General features: G+C 42.7%; 1 protein-coding gene across 2 annotated transcripts in view; it reads right to left on the bottom strand.

Annotated features, from left to right (window-relative positions):
• The window catches only part of DOK5 (docking protein 5), a 168,965-nt gene that overhangs the window by 17,181 nt on the left and 131,431 nt on the right, over positions 1-20,353 (bottom strand). For both annotated transcript variants that reach the window (XM_027622492.2, XM_027622493.2), the window contains one exon: positions 19,550-19,685. In XM_027622492.2, the coding sequence (XP_027478293.1) occupies positions 19,550-19,685 (136 nt within the window). The remainder of the gene's footprint in view (positions 1-19,549; positions 19,686-20,353) is intronic.

Here is a 20,353-nt window from a genome sequence, read left to right as displayed (position 1 = left end):
GTTCTGATGCTGCCCCTTGGCCGGAAATACTCAACCAATCAATGGTTGTAACAGATAGGGTTTCAAAGGCACAAAAACACTATGTTGCTGGGAAGAGAGGTTGACCATAGAGTCAGAGACCATGCTCCAGTTTAGGCTGTGCTCTACAAGAACTGTGGGATATGGGACACATCCTCCTCTTAATCTGAGCCTCGAGGTGCCCTTTCTCATAGAACTTCCCTTTTAATGAGACAAACTAAACGCATAAAAAGTAATCAGATTGCGGCACAAAAGAATGAGGTCCTGCTACCTGCTACCACATAGATGAAGCTGAAAACATGATGTCAGGTGAATGAAGCCATTTGCAAGAGACCATTATGTTGTATGAGTCCTTTTATACGAAATGTCCAGAAGAGGTAAATCCAGAGAGAAAGAGAAGGTAAATTAGTGGTTGCCTACGGCTGGGCAGGTGATGGCTACAGGAGACAAGTTTCTTTTTGGGGGTGCTGAAAATATTCTGGAGTTGATGGTGGTGATGGAGACAACTTTGTGAATATAGTGAAACCGCTTAAACTGTACAGTTTAAAGGGCGTATGGTATGGTATGTGAATTAAATCTAAGTAAGCTGTCCTCAGAAAAATAAAATCAGATAGTAGTAGCTGCTCTCCAGACTATTAAAGAATTCATGATGGAATAAGTTAGTGGGAGATGACTTCCGGTCAATCAGTCCCAGGGGAAGTGACATTTAAGCTTCAGTGACACCTGGCCCAAGCATGGTCGCCTACCATTGTCATTGTCAATAACAAAGACAGATCCTTTTAAAGACCTCCCAAGGCTCACAGTGAGGGAAATGCTGATTGTCCAGGCCCTTGTCTAATAATGATGGGCAAAACATATCAACCCTCTTGGGAGAGAAAAAAATCGCTTCTTGGTGAGAAAAACAAACAAACAAAAAACTGCCCTCCTCTCCACCAATCACATTTTTGGTGTCTGTATTCTTCATTTGGTCTGGCTGACACCTGTTGCTCAAGCACTTCTTTTATGAGTGGGAGACCAGGAGTACAGAGCAGTGTTGAGTCTCAGCCGAAATACGCCACCATATTGTCCTTCTCCGGAGTCCAACTATTTTACGGCAGAGCATTGTGTTTGTCGAAATTGAACAGCACGACAGGATGTAGCTGTCTGCTGCTATGGTGGAGCATATGAATACCATATGCTCACTCCCTCCTCCTCATGCTCTTAAACTTGCACCAGGTTGCTCCTTCAAGCAACTAGAGCAGGGGTGTGGCAAGAGCAACTTTGCATATGCAAATCAGATCGTAATTTTCCATCTCCTCCACCTGGGTCCTGAAGTGATGGAACCAGGACACAGTTTTGACAATGAGATTCAGCTGTGAGTCAGAGCTGCCTCTCTGCCAGGATGTCTGCTAACCTGACAGACTTCCAGAGCTCATGCAGTTCTGAGAGTATCCCCAGTTTAGGTATATATAAACCAACTTATTTTCTACAGATATTTTAAGCACAAAATGTGGGCAAAGTTGAGTCAGAGGGACAATTCAAGAGAGAAATAGTAAAACTGTGTTCCCAAAAAAGTCGGCATCTCAATGTCTCCTTTATTCCACTCACCACTCAGCTTTGGTAACACCACCCTCCCTGTTCACTAACATTCTCCATTGGGCTTCCTGAACTATGCCTTCATCTTCTGCCTACTTATTCTCCAGTGAAAAGAATATTTGAAAATAGGCCTTACCTGTGCTTTCCAGACCCTGGGTCAACTGTTCTCCAACCTTAGCAAGCAGAAGAATCACCTGGAGGATGCATTCAAATGCAGATTCCTGGGCCCCACCCACCAGGAATTTGCATTTCTACCAAGTCTCCAGATGGTTCCATCTTACTGGTCCAGGGACCACACTTTGAGAACTACTGTCCTATGTCCTTTGGACCAATCATGCTGGGGGGAAAAAAGTTTTCCACTGTGGTAAGAGCCCAAACTTGACCAAAAATTGGGGAAAAGTCTGGAAGCTGCCACTAATAATTGCATGACTCTAGGCTAGTTATTTAACCTCCTTTACTCCTTACTATCTCATCAGTAAAAAAAGAGAGAGGAAAAAAAAACAGCTTCTACTTCGCAGTTAATTTTAAGAACATCCATGGCTTATTGTGCGGTTCCATAAATTTAGCATTACTGTAATTAAGCCCATATCAATCAAAATATTGTCTTTAGCAAGAGTTTCTGAAAAGGGTCCTAATAGGAACATTCACATCTTTTTAAACCTAAATATCTGATACTGGACTGTTCCTGGCTTCACGACAGAAGCTTTAAAAAGTATTCAGGCAACAACCGCAAAAAAAGCCACCCAATTAAGTCAAAAACACAAATATGTTTAGAGAATACATTTAATCACCTGTTCCCAGTTAGTACATGATGCATTCAATGAATAAGTATGAACAAAGCTCTTAGTGTGGGCACATGGAATAACTATAGGAAAAGGAGAAAATCCACAAGCGTCCCCCTAAAACCAAAGTCTCCCTCTCCCCCACCTTGGGGAGCTTAAAATCTCCAAGGCACCTCTACCTACTATCTGGTAGCATTTTGCTTAGTACCTAAAAGGGGGTGGGAGGGAGGTCCACATTTTGTTTATGATCCATTTCTTTAAAACTTGTAATAAATTGTATTCTTTCTTCAGTACTGATATATTTTTATGTTCAGGTAATACACAAAAGAATATAAGGTAGATTTGAAATATGCCCTATCTACATCATCTAGGAAAAACAAAAGCAAAGAAATAAAGAGAACTTTTAACATGTTAATAATTACCTTCCAGTCTTTTTTTTTAATGTGCATACATAATGTGTATTTAACACAAACTGCATGACTGTGGATATGCTGTTATACCATCCTCTTTTTTACATTTCATATATTGTGAATAGACCTTAACGTTCCTAACCACTACTATCTTCTACATGGCCATTTTAATGTCTGCGTCACAGCCCATCCTTTGCCTGTGCCGTACTTTATTTTCTCGTTTCCTTAATCATTTCTAATTTACCAGATGAGATCGTGGAATTAAATTTTTTTTAAAGATTTTATTTATTTATTTGACAGAGAGAGACACAGCGAGAGAGGGAACACAAGCAGGGGGAGTGGGAGAGGGAGAAGCAGGCTTCCCGCTGAGCAGGGAGCAGCCCGATGTGGGGGGCTTGGTCCCAGGAGCCTGTGGTCATGACCTGAGCCGAAGGCAGATGCTTAACGACTGAGCCACCCGGGCGCCCCAAGATCATGGAATTAAACTCTGACCCAATCTCCTTCCTAACATTTTTTTTCTGCTAACCTCAATTTTTATTCAGGGACCCACTCTATCAACAACTATTCCAATAACCAGTTTTTAAATTCATTTTAAAATTTAATTTTAATTTACAAGTCAAATTGGATTTTAGAGTGACTCAAAAATTACTTTTAAATGCTACAACGTCAGAAAAGTAGATGAGTTGATAATTTTGTTTTTATTCTTAAACAAAGCTGTCTTACCTTCACATTACTGTGCATCTATACAACAGACTAATCTGTAGCCATTAAAAAGAAAAAGGTAGGCCTCTGTGAAGTGATGTTGAAACAATCCTAAAAATAAGGAGCCACAATTACTTATCTATACATGCTCACGGGGAGAGCTCTTCACTGGGATAGGTTTAAGTATCACCTATCCACACTGTGATGATTCTCAAATGCATATCTGGAGCTCCAATCTGTCCCCTAAACCTCAGACTTGTGTATTCAACATCCCATGTCCACCTATGTGCTTAGTAGGCATGTCTCATTTAACACGTCCATTCCTGAACTACCGTTTCTCACTGTCCACTCCCTCCAATCTCTTCCCCTTCTAGATAAATGGCTCTTCCATTCTACCTGTTTCTTGGCTTAAAGCAGAAAAAGCCCCGTGAGGCTACCTCGTTTACTCTCTATCCTACAGGATTGCTTACCCATCAGTAAATCTGGTTTTTCCAATCTTCAAAATGTGTTGAGAACCCCCCACTTTTCACCATGTCCAGCCCGCCATCTTGGTCCATGTCATGGCACTCACCTAGATGCCAGTATGGCTGAAATAGCTCCCTAATATGTCTTCTTGTTGATACTCTTATCCTACCTACCCAGAGTCTTTTCCAAATAGCTGCCGGGGAGATCCTTTTACAAGTGAAGTCAGCATATCTCAGCTTTCTCAAAACCTACAAATGACTTCCCAACCCACTGCAAGAAAAATCCAAAGTCTTTATCATGATCCAAAGGTCATATAGTGCTTGGCTTCTAGTTACTTCTAGACCAGACCCCCTATTCTCCCTCTCCCTACTTTATCTGCTTCAAAATCATAGCCTTCTTGACCTTGAACATGCAAAGCATAAAACAGCCTCAGGACCTTTGCACTTAAGGTCCCCTCTGGCCGAAACAATTGGTCCTCAGAAATTTTCAGGGCTCCTCTTTACTTCCCTCAGCTCTCTGCCAGTGTATCACCCCATCAGAGCAATAAACCTCCATTGTTCTCTCCTGCTTTACACTGTAATGTTCTTCAGAGCATTCATCAACTCTTGATATAGATTTATATGTCTACTGTTGATTGTCTGTCTCATCCCCCACAACAATGCAGCAAATTCTTTGAAGACAAGGACTGTTTCTTGTTCTCTGCTGTACTCCTGCTTCCTAGAACAGGGACTGCCAAAGGTAGATACTCATATTTGTAGAATGAATGAATGTATTAATAAATAGATATGTTTTCTATCTAATAAACGATAACATATTCTGGAAGGATACAAAAGAATCTGGAAAAGACTTTGCTCCTGAGAAAGTAAACTGGGGGTCTGGGGTGATAAAGCATGGGAGAGAGACTTATATTATACTGCAGGTCCTCATGCAGGATTTGCATTTTACATCAAGCACAAATCCAATTCTTAATCCAAAAGTCTCCTTTTGATACTAAATGCATCTAAAAATAAATCACAGCTTCCTCCCTCAAATTCACCCTGTCCATTCACCAGTTTAAAGAATTCTGTAGCTCTGAATAGGGTACTGAGGACTATGCGTGAGAACAGCACTCCTCCAAGATTAGGCTTGCACAGAGCAAACATCTCTCTGCTTCCAACACTGTAGCTTTACAGGTCCTCCCCCTTCCCGGCCCCTGCCCCTTTGGGTCTTCTCCAAATGAGACTTATGAGAAAATGAAAACCAGGAGAAGTTAAAAGGAGATGAAAAAAGAGTTCTCAAGGAAGCTAAAACATAATTTCAGATCTCCAGCCAGAGAGAAGCACTTCAAATAGCTCATGAATAGTAAATATGTTTTGAACTGAATCTTAAAATGTTAGGTTTATTCTTACAAAATCCAGACCAAATGTCCCCCTTAAAAGAGAACAGTGGTCTTAGATAATACTTAAAAAAAGAAAAAAAAGACATAAAGATCAAACATGCGTTTGTGGAGCATGCAATCTATTTACCAAGTCTGACAAATCTCTATTTCTGAGGTTTATCAAACACACTGTAAAGTTCTAGCAAATATATCTTATATGGTTTGGTGCTAGGAGTCATTTATTGAGATAATTACATTTGCTGCATTCTGTGGGGCTCTCTCTGCTTGATGAAGCAGATTCATTTAATCAATACAAACTGCTTAAAATGCTAATTGGTACGCTAAGTGGCGGTAACCAATCCCTCCTGAACAGAGATGCAAATGCTGTTGAAAAAGTTCTGTAATCATTGTGGGGCAACCACATGGTGCACGAGAAGACGTAATTCATTCTCACGGTGGTGTACAGAGGTGTACAGAGAGGCTCTTGTGCCCACCTTCTACCTGCTGGACAGGTACCCTCCCCTTTGTGTGGGAGGAGGAATGATTTCTTAAAACGGTCTAGCGTTCTTCACATGTTGTTGCTTTCCTAAACCCTGTAAACATAGACCACCGATACACATGTAAAGAGTGGTTAGTGTCCAATAATTAGACGATGAGGGAACTATGCACGCATTGACACTCTGTTCCCAACAGAGGAGTATGCTCACTGATCGGCGCATGTCTTCCCGATACAGAACGTCAAGGCATGCGGTCCCATGCCGCGCTGTCTCTAGCTCTTGTTCCATTTCTTCCAGGGACCAAGGAGCCAGATCCTCAGAGTCACTTTAGAGCAGTGGTTCTCAAAGTGTGCTGCCTGGACTGGCAGCATCAGCATCACTTGAGAATTTACCAGACATTCAAATTCCAATGCCCCACCACAGACCTGTGAAACGCTGGCAGTAGAACCCAGTGACCTGTGGCTCAGTAAGCCTTCCAGGTGACTCTGATGCACTCTGAAGGTGGAGAAGCACTATCCTGAGTCTCCTTTCCCCAACTCTCTCGCCCTTTCCCCCCATGCCCAGCCCATAAGCACACACAGGGGCCCTAGAAGTCCTCGGTTTTCTACCTACATCAAGTCCCCACATTTGATCTTCCCTGTCAGTTCCCATTGAATCCATGTCCTGGGCTTTACATTCCTCTCCTGACTCTTCACTTACTAACTGTGAGCTACTGAGCCTCAGTTTCTCCCTCTATGAAACAGACCTAATAGTGCTCCCAATGAAATGCAAAGTACTCCAGTATTTTGGAGGCAATATAGCAACACCTATTTAAATTTTAAAATACTTACAACCTTTAATTCAGCAATCCTGCTCCTGGGTTTAGAAAATTCAGTTAAATAAAGTAACATTCAGAAACTCAGTTAAAGTTAACATACATAGGGCGCCTGGGTGGCTCAGTTGGTTAAGCAACTGCCTTCGGCTCAGGTCATGATCCTGGAGTCCCGGGATCGAGTCCCACATCGGGCTCCCTGCTCAGCAGGGAGTCTGCTTCTCCCTCTGACCCTCTTCCCTCTCGTGCTCTCTATCTCTCATTCTCTCTCTCTCAAATAAATAAATAAAATCTTTAAAAAAAAATAAAGTTAACATACATAAGAGCATGTATACGAGGATGTATGGTGTAGAACTGTTTATTAGTGGCCCCCCAAAATCTGATATTACCTTAGATAAGCTTAATAAGTTCGTGCCACATCGAGACCCTAAAATATCAAGCACTCCATTCAAAAGAATGAATAAGAGCAAGGTTGGCAATCTTTTCTGTCAAGGGCCAGATAGCAAGTAGATTTGCAGGCTCTCCAGTCTGTATCAAGCCAATGAATCACCTCTTTTGTTTCAGTGTGAAAGCAGTCATAACAACATATCAAGGAATGGGCATAGCTGTGTTCCAATAAAGCTTTACTTACAAAAACAGACATAAGCCAGATTTTGCTCATGGGCCACAGATGGCTAACCCTTGGGTCAGACCTAAGCTATATGTCTTTTAAGTACTGTATTTCCATTAGGTATTTACTATTAAACAAGAAAACCAAGAGGGTTGTTTTAAAAATCTTTAATAGTATCACAATTTTATAATATAAACAATGGCTTCCAAACACCCATCTTCCATATATACATCTATGTGTATATCTATCTGTGTGTGTCTGTAGATATGGATTTTTCTATAGGATTATATGGATACAGAGAAAAACATGGAAAGAGGAATACAAACTTCTGAACAAAATTTAGGAGTTGCTAAGGAGGGGAAAGGAGGGGTTGAGATGCATAAATTATGAAGAGAGAAAATACTGTAGTACTAATCATCTATATGATCATATCTTTGCAGTCAGTTAAATTTCGCATGCATGTGTTTCTGTAAAAATAAACAGGATTCAAAAACCAACCCCTATGTCTTAAGAGAGCTGTGAAAATTAAATAAATACAGCATTCAAACCCTCAGCACAGAGCCAGATGGAGCTACTCATTCCAATTTTAATTATCCCTCTATTAGACTAAGCCCCTTAACGTGGTGGGCTGCTTACACACTCCCTAACAGCCCTTTCTCTCCCCTTACCCCTTTCAGTGGATTCTGTACTGAATGTTCCTCAGTTCTTTCACTTATTGCATCCATTTGTATGCTCTGGGCATCACCTTTAAGTCATGCACTAATGCCATGGGCTGGAAACTTAAAAATGAATGAAACACAGTTCCTCTGCTCCCCAGGATTGTATAGTAAATGGCCAGAGAGCCAAGGGCCAGCTTTAGTCATGTAGCCCGCCGTCTGCCTCCACAATGGCACTCCTTCCTCTACAAAAGGGGAACAGACTCTCATGTCAGCCGAGTTCTCCTTCATGCAGGTGGGGGGAGGGGAGAAGATTTCTTGTATGTGCGTGTGTCACACGCCTGCACCTGGTGCTTCCTGGCACACAGGAGGTGTGCGGTAAGATGCGGGCCAATGACTGAATCACTAAGTGAATAAGAAACCTCTATAATGTCTCACCCCCCTTTGCCATTTTATCCTTTCTTACTCTAAGTCAATGATAACAACAGCTCAGGTTGATTTGTATTGAATAGGTGCCAGACACTATGTCAAGAAATCACTTGCCTTATCCCACCACCTGGCCAGGTAAGTATTAATAAAACCCCCCTTTATCGAGCAGGGAGCAGATACTAAGGGTGGTGAAGTCACTTGCCAAAGACACTGAGTCAGCATTTACAACCTGGCCTCTTTATTACTCCAGAGATAAAGTTCCTATCACAACCCAGTGTGTTCTAGAAAGCACTGAGGATGTTACAAAGGCCTTAAAGGATGGGCTCAAATCCTGTTCTGAATGATAAAAGGCACCCGAATTTTATTTCCAAACCTTAGAGAAATGGCCAAAAGTCTACGCTGCTAGGAGAGGGTAATGCCCCTGCCATCTTGAGCAACAGAATTTACCAGTGATTCTACCAGGCCCTCAGAGCCCCACTGTCCCAGGGGCCTTCTCTCAAGTGGAAATTAGCAATCTGCCAAACATGTGGTCTTCCTTGGCTTCCTAATGAAACCCGTTCTCATGGTAGTCTGATCCTGATTCCAGCTCTGACAGATGTTTGGCATAAATCACCCAAAGAGCTGTCTTTACTTCCTCTAACCCCTCTCCCTTGTTCTGATATTTGCAGGAAAAGTGATGGGTATTCCCATCATCAAAATGTTACCGAGGTATCACAGAATATTACTAAAGTGTCAAGGAAAGAGAGCACACAGAGGCTTACTTACTGAGTGTTACAAAGAGAAGGAGAGACAGAGAGAGAGAAAAGAAAAAGTGGGTATGAGAGAAACACCGCTTTCCTCTTAAGGAAAAATGCAGCAGAGACACTAGTTGGTGTACAGAACTAGCTAAAACAATGCCTTCATTGTCACCCCCAGCTTTGATAAAGCAGACTGTTAGTGAAATCAACCGTTTGGGGCCAAATTTCCAAGTGAAGCATTTTGCTGAACACCAGATGCACTCAAATGGTTATTTTCATGGGGAATGAAAGTGATTTGCATCAATTTATTCAGAGCCATCTGAATTCTCAGCCACATGCATAAAACAAAATCACTGCTCCCTTTGCTTCTGGTAACTTTTTATGCCTCCTTACTAAGGAAATCCTCTTCCTACTGGTACATCGAAACTGATATCCTTGGGGACTGTTTTCCACAACCTCTTTTTAAAGCAGACTTGCTTGAAACCCGGGCCCTGGCATGGCATTAAGAGGGAACTGGAATTGGTATTTGGGCTTCATTTTTCCTTTTCTCTATGCTCATAAAATGACCTATTTGGCCCCCATTTTTGTTCATTCAACAAACATTTAGCAAGTCCTGTGCCAGACCCTGAGCATATTACAGACACATGGGGCCCAGCCTCTGCCCTTCAGAGGCTTCCAGCTTCTAGTAGAATGGCCAGTTACTCGGTCAGCTTTTGAAGCTAATGAACGAGGCAAAAATCCCACAGGGTCAGACTAACTCAGTGGCTCACCTCAACAGAAGCAGGTGCTTTGGGGACAAGATGCAGGGTACAGGCTGGAACTGAGACCAGGGAGCAAAGGGGTGGTTTGTGTTTTCTGTCTTATGCTTACTCCGGGCACAAATCTACTGAGCGGAGTGGTGGGCTGGTGGCCCAGGTGGACCATGTAGATATGGTATACTTTGTTTTGTTGCAGTCCAGAGTGGGTATAACCAGTCTGGGCATATTTATGGGGCCCTGCTGAGTTCCAGCCCCTGCTGGAGCCCCACACCTAAGGCAGGGGCCTGACCTCACAATCTGATGCTGCCACACGTGCACAAACAGTACTGAATATCTTAAGGAGACAACAAACAACAGTGTTCAGCCCCATCACCCAGTTTCCTGGAGTTGCCCGTTAACATCCCCATTGCTTCAGTGTGAGTCTCTTTTTCCTGGCTTATCCCATGTTAGTTTGTGTGAGTAAAAAGGGAATCATTACGGTAGTTCACATTTGTTGACTCTTCCTATATTTCTCCTAAGTGCCTTATGTGTACTAACCAGTGTGAATCGCACCACATTGTGAGGCACAAACACTATTATTATCACCCCCATATGACATATAAAATAAACAAGGCAAAAGGAGGCCAAGCTACATAGCTCGGAAGTGACATTCAATCCCAGACACACTGACCCATCAATTTCTGGCCCAGCCTTCACGCAGAACCTGCCTATCTTTAGAACAGGGTTCTCAACCTCCCACTGTTGACATCTGGGATCAGGTTACCTTTTGTGGGGGACTGTTCTGTGTATTACAGCATGTTTAGCAGCATCCCTGGTCTCCGACCCCGGGCCCTGTGTTAACAACCAAAATGATTGCAGATATTGCCAAATGTCTCCTGGGAGGCAAAATTGCTACCACTGAGAATCACTGGTTTAGGGTGACCATACATTTCAGTTTTCCTGGCTGCATCCTGTTTACATCTATTATGCAGGCATTACTCTTCATCAGGGCCAACTTCAAGGGCAGATGACCTGTGTAGTCACACCGAGCCCCAGGCTTGATTTGATCTGCTGTCACCATCCTGAAAAATCTTAACTTTTGAACAAGGGACCTTACGTTTTCATTTTGAATCAGGTTAACAAATTACATGTCCAATCCTGTTCTTAAGAAGGTTGACCCTGACTCTCAAAAGGTCCCAGCTTGGAAAAAACTCCTATGGTAACCCTACTGATTATATGTAATAGAGCCTTTAAAAGCTCACCATGTGATTTTTTTTTTTTTTTTACCTTATTGATTGAAAAATACAGAAGTCTGGTTTGCTCTTCTTTTTTTTTTTTTTTTAAGATTTTATTTATTTATTTGACAGAGAGGGAGAGCCAACAAGAGAGGGAACACAAGCAGGGGGAGTGGGAGAGGGAGAAGCAGGCTTCCCGCTGAGCAGGGAGCCCGGTGCAGGGCTCGATCCCAGGACCCTGGGATCATGACCTGAGCTGAAAGCAGATGCTTCACTGACTGAGTCACCCAGGTGCCCCTGGTTTGCTCTTCAGTAACAGGCTGCACAACTTGTTTTATTCACCAAGCAGCATATTCATGCTTACACATTTTGCAGTTTCCTTCATAGATTCCCTGATGCATATCCACCCTCACATTCTCCCCAGTAAGAGCCAGTCTTTGCTACCAGGCAAATGGCCATAATCTTCCATAAGAAGAGGTATCAAGGACACAGATGTCTTGGCAAAAATATAAGGGCAAGAGGTATGTGTTGTTCCCCTAAACCAGGAGTTGCAAACTTGAATGCCTCCATGGGTCATGCAGGTAACAGGAATCAGCGAAGTCTTCTGGTTATTGAGACGGCAAGAAACGGTAAGAGCTATGCAACCCTGAAGGGCATTCATCCTCTCAAAATGGTAGCTGCTACTCAATTTTAACTCAAGCAGACATGGTGTTACCAGATACTCTCATTTTTCCAAAAGGTACAGCTATGTATTTTATGTGAAACCTCCCATTGTAAATGCTGGGAACAATTTTAAAAATATCGCCTGTGCCAATACCTTGTAAACCAAACAAAAAGTGGTCTGCACGCGCTAGCTCCCAACACCTGTGCTACCATCTTTGGCCATCTTAACTTCTTTTCCCTGCTCTGGTCATCTGGGGACTCTCCCAAAGTTTCCTTACTGCCTGAAGCTGAACCAATAGATAATTTTACCCCTCCCCCTGGCTAGTCACATAGTGGAGAAGAAATTGTATTTCATGCTTGGATGGGTTGACAAATATTCAGGTAGGAACAAAATACGTAATCAATTTCCAGTTCTGCAAAAATAATCGACTGGATCTCTCTAAAATATTGAAACTCGCATAGTTGGTGACAACAGTCAATCCTGGCATCACCTTTGAATGCATTCTCTAGGCAACATTCTGATTGTCAGATTCTGGTCATACCCAACACCTTAATAGCATGAAAAAAAAAAAAAAGAGCCATACAAGGCAGAACACATCTGCTGGGGCAACCAAAAGCTGAAACCCCTGTTTGAATGATCTCTTAAAATCACATAAATGGCCTCTGGTTTTCCTGACAGGCATCTGGGATTATTGCTTTGCCTTCAGTAAACTCCAAGGAGAAAAAGCAAATCCACATGGGGTAGAGGAGAGGGACTGATTGATAATATAAGCACATTTGTGTCTAACACCTAAAACCAAGGTGCTGAGGGGTTATCAGTGAACTACAGCCAGAAGGCCAAATCCTGGTGGCCTGTGTTTGTATGGCCCAGAAGCAAGACTGGTTTTTACATTTTTAAAGGAAAAAAAGGAGAGGAGGAAGTCAAGGAGGAAGAAGAGGTGGAGGGAGGAGGAGAAAGCAGCAGCACCATATGTGGCACACAAAACATAAAATATTTACCATCTGACCCTTTACAGAAAATGTTTACCAACCCTTGGTGGAGATGGATATATCCCTCGTTTCCTAACTTCTCAAAACCGATTAAAAATGGCACTGAAATGATCCGACTTGTCTCTCCATCCCCCACACCATCCCTGGGTCTCTACCCGCTCTGTCATGACTGACTTTTGGAAAACAGTATTACTCGCCACAGCCCATCTGGTCAACAAGATGCATCCTGTGCTCTCGTATGAACATCTTCGGTTCCTGTCATGAACTGCTGCTCTCTAACCACCATTGGGCTTTCCATGGGCTGCCTACTTACAGAGCCACCATCTTAAACATTAGTACCAGTGTCAGAGTTTACAAACAGAGCTACCACCTGTTAGCATCATTCCTTTCCCTGTAAAGACACAGCCACCAGCTGACCATGACCATAGCTAGGTCACAGGAGCCTAACTACAAGGAGGAATTGCATCAGCTAGGGCAGCACTTAATAACCAAGTAAAAGGACCACTAAAATCCACAACTGCACGTCGCAAGTTATTAAGTTATTATAAGAGACTGGAAAGGACCTTCTCCGAAAATGACATTTCCCCCCTAATATATGGGAACAAAAGTCATAGCAAATTTAAGGAAGAAACCTGAGTTTCACCTGTTTCTGTCCTATCTTTAGAGTAAATTCCTGGGAGTATTATTGCTGATAAAGAGATAAGTGAATTTAATTTTGATAAATAAGGACAAACTGTCCTCCAGTGAGATCGCAGCAAACTGAACTAACAGGATTATACTGTTGCATGCACTGAAAGGTATAAATCATAACTCCTTATCGAAATTTTAAGCCTCTGTAAAGATTCAAAAGGGTTTTTTTAATGTTTATGTTCTCCATAAGACTTGCTACAATGCTTTCTTTGCAAGCAGTATATGGTGTTCAATAAAAGGTTTTTGAATCATAATTATTATGCCAGGATATAAAAAGCGTTTATTTGGGAGGGGAAAAAAAGCTGATAATTGCTTTAAGCAGAGCACAATAAACAAAGAAACAAATAAATTAAATAATGAATAAATCAATCCATAAGTTAACCCAATTAACCACAGCCCACAAAGACGAGAAGAGATAAAACAACCTGATTTTTTTGAGGGGGAGTGTTAGGGACAGAGAGGCAGGTTGAGCTAGGAGAAGAGTATTTATATACATAAAAAAAAAAAAAAATTAAAAAAACCCAGCAGGGAATTCAGTGTCTGAATAGTAATGAAATTGATTCTATGATTTCTTTGATTCTCTATTTTTAAAAAATGGAATAGTTTATGGCTTTTTAAATTAGGTTGAGTAAGAATTACTGTGGTTTCCAGAATTGTGGAAGAGTGTCACTTGAATTCTACAAATTCATTACATTTTATTTGCAAAACCAAGTTTGGAAGTGAACCTATCAATTACGCAAACAAAAAAAGAGGTGACAAAGAAGGTTCAGATGAACTCTCAAACCTGGGTGCCGTCCAGGGCTTGAGAGCACAGGGGAGAAGTTGTGCCCTGGGGCCTCAATGTCACCTGGATGGAGCCTCACTTGCAGCCCCCAGGGAGAGCCTGCTAAATTAGTCTTTCTCCACCTTATCACCCGATTTGCCTTGAAGGAAATTCTAAAAACGACAGGCCCAGGAGTGGAATGAGGAACATCCCACACACCACCACTCCTTGGTCCAAAATTAGACTTTGTCACAGACACTGATCTCCAAGGTGGCAAAAATAGCAAAAGCTGCTCGGGGGAGCCCCGAGCTGTCCCCGCAGAGTCCCTGCAGCTTCTCCAGGAGGCCAGCTGGTGGCTGGTGAGCAAACAAGTTCTTGCTGCTCAGTCTCATTCAATAGTCGGTCCTTCCCTCCCTCCTGATACTCCAGCTACCCCAGCCTCCAGCACTCCCTTAGAGTGCAGAATAACGCATTGCATTTAAAAAGCGAGAACGTTCGAGAGGAATTTTGAGATATAATATTGCTATTTGGTGCCAACACTACCCAAAGAAACGGGATTTCTTGTAACCGTGATCTTCTTAGGCATACTCTAAGTTGACAGATATTTCTGAAAGGCACTCTGATATTCAAGGTAATTTGCAAACACTAAGCCAGGTCTTCGTGGGGACATATGGGGGCTATAAGAGCTTTCACACTCTCCAAGGGAGCAAGGCACTATGGCCAGAGGTAGAGGTTTAGGAGTCAGACAAAAGGATCTTGCATTCCTGGCTCCAGTAGTAAGGGGTTCTGTGGCTGCAAGCAGGTGACTGAACCATCTCAACTGAGAGTGAGTTTTCTCATCTCTCTGATAGAGCCTGATTCCTTCCAGGTCAAAGGTCATGAATAATACTCTTTTGAATTGTGAGCCCAATGAGAGCATGAGCCTTACCGTCCATTCACCACTATATCCTGGAGCACAGAGCAGAGCATGTCAGGTCCTCAGTGAACATTCTTGAATGAACAAATGAATAGGAATGAATGAATGAGTCTGCCTTCCAGTTAAGGTAGTGATGAGAGAAACAGCAAGTGAAGTGCTTGGCATATTGTAGGAGGCTTGGTAAATGGTATTGCCTGCTATGATGGAAGAGACTAGAGGCGGACAGCAGATGGCCGGTAAGTGCACGGTATTATCAGCAAGACACCCTCAAGTAGGAAATACTTACAAAGGTAAAATCAAAGCACTAAATAAATATTATTCTAGAAGTTTGTGCAGTGTGGCGACAGACACCAATATGGCGGCCTCCAAGGTCTATTCCTCCAGGTGTTTAGACTCTGTGTGGGCCCCTTCCCTGACTACAGGAAGGACTTGTGACTTGCTTTTAATCAGCAGACAGGGCGACAGGATCTCACTTGTGTGGTTAGGATACATAGGATTGTATGGTGTGCAGTCTGCAAGGAAGTCAGTGGTGTGTTGGGGGAGCCCACGCAGGAAGGCGCTCACAGTGGCCTCTGGGAGCTAAGGATGGCCTCCAGGTCACAGCCAGCAACAAATTGAGGCCCGCAATCCTACTGTTACAAGCAACTAAATCCCACCAATAACCCCACTCGCTCATGAGTAGATCCTTTCCCAGTGTAACCCTGAGATGCACCTGAAGCATCTGAGCCTTGTGAGAAAGTGAAGCCACGCCAACACTCCTGGCCCACAGCAACGATGAGATGGTAAATGTGTGTTGCGTTACGGTGCATAGTTGGCGGGTCTTTGTTATAAAACAATAGAAAACAAACAGGCTAGACATTGATTGTCCACAGCATGGGTAGCCAACATGCAGAGAAGGACCACTTGCGGAGAGTAACAAAAGAGGGAGGTAGGGACTTTGGAGAAGTGAAGCGCCCCAATCTGCCCAAAGAGGGCAGACAGGCCTGGGCATAGCTGATTGTTGTTGCCTTGTGGGGGTGTGAGATCAGTGCTGTTGGACCTTTTCACTTTTCAAAGATAACATAGATATCTGAGTTTTATGTGAAACCTCTCAATTTTTAAATGCTGGTCACTAATTTGGTATTTTTAGAACAGCGGCAAGCTGATCTCATAAAGGACAAAGAAAACAGGTCGTGAGGAGAAAAGTGGGGGCTACCCCAGGACACCTCCTCCAAATTTGAGTCCCATGACTTCCACGCTGGTGGCCTTGGGCCTCCCATACGGCAGTGGTTATAGCATTAGAAAGCCCTAAAAATATTGCTTGTTACAGAGTAGAGACAAGATACATATTTAGTATTATGGATATCCTTACTGTGCTAGCTTCCTATGGCTGTGGTAACAAATTACCAGGACTCGGGGGCTGAAAACAACCTAAATGTATCTTCTTACAGCTCAGGGGACCAGATGTCCAAAGTCAGTTCACGAGCTGAAGTCAAGGTGTTGGCCAGGCTGGGTCCTTCTGGAGGTTCCCGGGGAGAGTGTTTATCTTCTCCAGCATTTAGGGGCACCCACATCCTTTGGGTCACATCTCTCTCTTCCACCTTCAAAGCCATCAACATATAAACTTCAAATCTCTCTTTCTGTCCCTCTGTTTCCACGATCACACCACCTTCTGATGCTTACTCCTCCTGTTTCCCTCTCATAAGGACCCCTGTGGTAACACTGGCTCACCTGGATGATCCAGGATAATCTCCCCATCTCAAGAGCCTCAACTTGATCACATCTGCAAAATCCCTTTTGCCATGTAAGGACACGTTCGTAGGTTCCAGAGATTAGGACACATCGTTGGAGCCATGATTCAACCTATCACTATTATTATTGCTGCTGTGATGGGACCCACAAGCCTCCTCTTTATGGCTGCTGGGTTCAGGTCACAAGTCTCATCCCAACCAGTGCACTTAAGGCTGTAACATCAAACTGGTACAGGCCCCACGGGGAAGCATCTGCCTGTAGAGGCGGTCTTCAGAGTTTTACGACAGAGGCAGCCAACAGTGGGTCAGGACTTTCTAATAATGAGGCTAAAAGCCCAGAGGTGAGCATCACCATCTTTCTCCATTTATGACCTTGACTATCTCACGCAATTCCTAGTTGAGGATATAGCCGGATCTATGTGGATCCATTCCCAGTTACCAGAAAATGCAGTACTGTAACCCTGGGAGGGTGGGCCAGCAGGGTTGTCTGCATTTGCTTCATTGTCATGGGGTATCTCTTTTCTCCCCAAATCAGGGACTGATTCACGTACATTAATTTTCAGCATTTCATAATCCCCACTTAACGTCCCTGAGATTCAGATCCCATTCTGAAGCTTACTCATTTCCATCTAAAACAGGATGTTGTTGCTTTAAAAATCATAGTCATTTTATGGAACTCGTTAAGCATACAGCAAATTAAGAGCAAACAACATTATTTTCCAGTTAAATTTGCAAAGGGATGATCTAAACGAATTACTCATATTCCTGATTAATTTTTAGTGGAAGTAATGAGGAGGTTGTAGATGGAAAAACATGTGCATACAGAACCTGCCTTTCAAGCACAAAACAATTTATGCTAATTGATGGCTTTACCAGTAAGGTAATCTTGGAAAAACTCCTTCAGATGCTTAAAGGCATCTAATGGGACAGCTAAACAATTTTAATGCAATGACATGTTGCCCTGTAAAGCTCCAAGGGACTTGAATTCTACTTTACAGCCATCTGTCTGCCTGCCTATCTATCCATCCAACCATCCATGCATCCATCCATCCATTTATCTATCTCTATAGCAATATCCAGAATTGGTAAGCAAATGGGGAAAGGAAGACCAAGACTGCATTAGTCAAAAAAATATTTTGAAATCGGTGGGGAGAAAATCAAGAGAATATTTCATGATGTGTGAAAATTACACGAAATTTGAATTTCAGTGTCCATGAACAAAGTTGCTTTGCAGCGAAGTCATATCCACTGGATTATGTTTTTACCTATGGTTGCTTCTGCACAACAATGGCAGAGTTAAGTAGTTGCAACAGAGACCATCTTACTCCACAAAGCCTAAAGTATTTACTAGTTGGCCCTTTACAGAAAGTTTGGCTGGTCTCTGCTCTAAAATCCCAGACCACTGCATGAACAAGTCATTTGGGAATAATCTGAGGCTGCTCTGGGACAGATCATATTTCTGGCATATTTCCCCCCCCTCTTTAAATCCAACCACTCCACATATTTAAATCATAAATTTTCAAACTACCCTAATCTTACCATGCCAACACAGTTCCTTTTGGTTTTGCAGATTTCCTTCCAGATGTGAAGCTTTATGCATATATTTGCAGCCACGATGCATGATCTGCATTATTTAACTGTTGTGCGTTAAGATTTCAATCCTAACTCTGTGCAAGTCACAGTCCCTGGCACAATGCAATGAACAGTGGAGGTATTCCCAGAGAGCTATCTGCTCATGTGTATTTGTGTTTGTGCTGTCTTTATATATCAATGTCCGTGAAGGTTGATCAACCAGAGATGGGAGATGCATGGCTCTGGGCAGGATGGAGTCTCTAGACAGGTTTCCCTTGGCCCACAAAGTGTTACTGTTTTGTTGCTGGTTTTAACAAGAATTCATTTCCAACAGTTACAAACTACAAGATATTATATACAGACTCAAATCCTTGGCTTCTCTGGAAAAAATCAAGAGCCCAGTACCTGGAGCCCACAGTCTCATCAACAGTCTTCCAGACTTGGGCTTTTGACATTTCACCCCTCACTCCGCTTCTCTCTGGCCCCTGTTACCAATTGAAATGATAATGCCTGGTACAGCTATAAATATATCTCTGTAGGTAGATAATCTACATAGTTGTGTCCACAGATATCCATATGCATCCAAATTGATTCTGATGCACATACTCATGACAGTGGACTAATGATGATGTCCCCTCCCCAAATTCATATATTGAAATCTTAACCTCCAAGGTCATGGGATTAGCAGGTGGGGCCTTTGGGAGGACATTATGTCACGAGGGCAGAACCCTGACAGTTGGGATTAGTGCCCTCATAAAAGAGACCCTAGAGAGCTCCCTTGCCCCATCCATCAGTGAGACAGAAAAGGTAGCCATCTATGAACCAGGAAGATGGTGCCACCAGACACTGAGTAGGCCAGCACCTTGATCTTGGACTTCCAAGCCTCCCAGTGAGAAATAAATAAATTTCTATTGTTGATAAGCCACCCAGTTCTATGGTATTTGCTGTAAGAGCCCAAACTGATGAAGACACACACAGGTAATAATCGAGGCACAAAGTAGATAAACAGGGATGTCCGGTTACTGTGCTACCAGCTGGCTCTTGAGGCTTTGCAAGGATGTTATTAAATCCAAGTAATACACTGTTGAGTACAGGAGAAAACCATCTGTTCAAATAATGCAGGCCATATTTTCAGCATAAAGATTCTAAGATTGCATTCTACCAGGGTATGCACTAGGTCATAAGGAAGACATTCCAGACGTACCATTGAATTTTTCACGCTCTGGAGCAAGCGATCATGCTGCTCAGCTATTGCCAAGGCAGCAGAGTGGACCTTCTGGTAGATGGCCTCCCCATCTCGCGTTTGAAAGATAAACAGCCCTTCCCCAGTTTCACACATCCTGTGAAAACAAAAACAAAAAGCTTTTGAAAATCCAGCTCCAAGAACTTCCATGCACAGAAGACCTAGAATACTCCATGAAACCAGACCCCTTTATTTCACATGATTTCAGGATTCTTGTCCACATTTGCTAAACGAAGTTAACTAGAATCAAAATTTCCTATTAGTTGTTGTTAATATGGGCGGGAAACCATTCACTCTAGGCTAACACAGTGCTGAATTTTTTTTTTTTTTTTTTTTTTTGGTCAAGAAGCAAAGGTTAATAAAAAAGCTGTTTCTTGATTCTTAGTATAATCCCAGTACTCTGGCTTCCCACTTCCAAAAGGCACCCGTGCAAAACTGTGTTTTCATGACTGTCCATGAATCAGAAGCTCATCAGACACTATGTCATCCAGCGCAGAGGTGGAAGAAGGATTCTATGACTCCCAGATTCTGTTCCTTCCTTAGAGACAATGGCTTTAAGGATTCTTTCATTTCCAAAATCAATCTGGATTCCTTTTTGTTTGTTTGTTTTCTACTTTACCCACTGACTTTTACGTTGGACACTTTTCCAGCAGCCAAAGTGGTCCCAAATGCCCCAACACTCTTTCCTCATGGCCTTATGCTAACAGAAGCCAGTAGATGGAAACCCAGAGCCCAGAGAAGGGAAAATAATGAGTTTTACTTGGG

The sequence above is a fragment of the Zalophus californianus genome, chromosome 8 (genome assembly GCF_009762305.2).
Source record: "Zalophus californianus isolate mZalCal1 chromosome 8, mZalCal1.pri.v2, whole genome shotgun sequence".
NCBI classification, from domain to species: Eukaryota; Metazoa; Chordata; class Mammalia; order Carnivora; family Otariidae; genus Zalophus; species Zalophus californianus.
The sequence above is the reverse complement of the archived record's forward strand: the minus strand, read 5'-3'. Positions and strand labels throughout refer to the sequence as shown.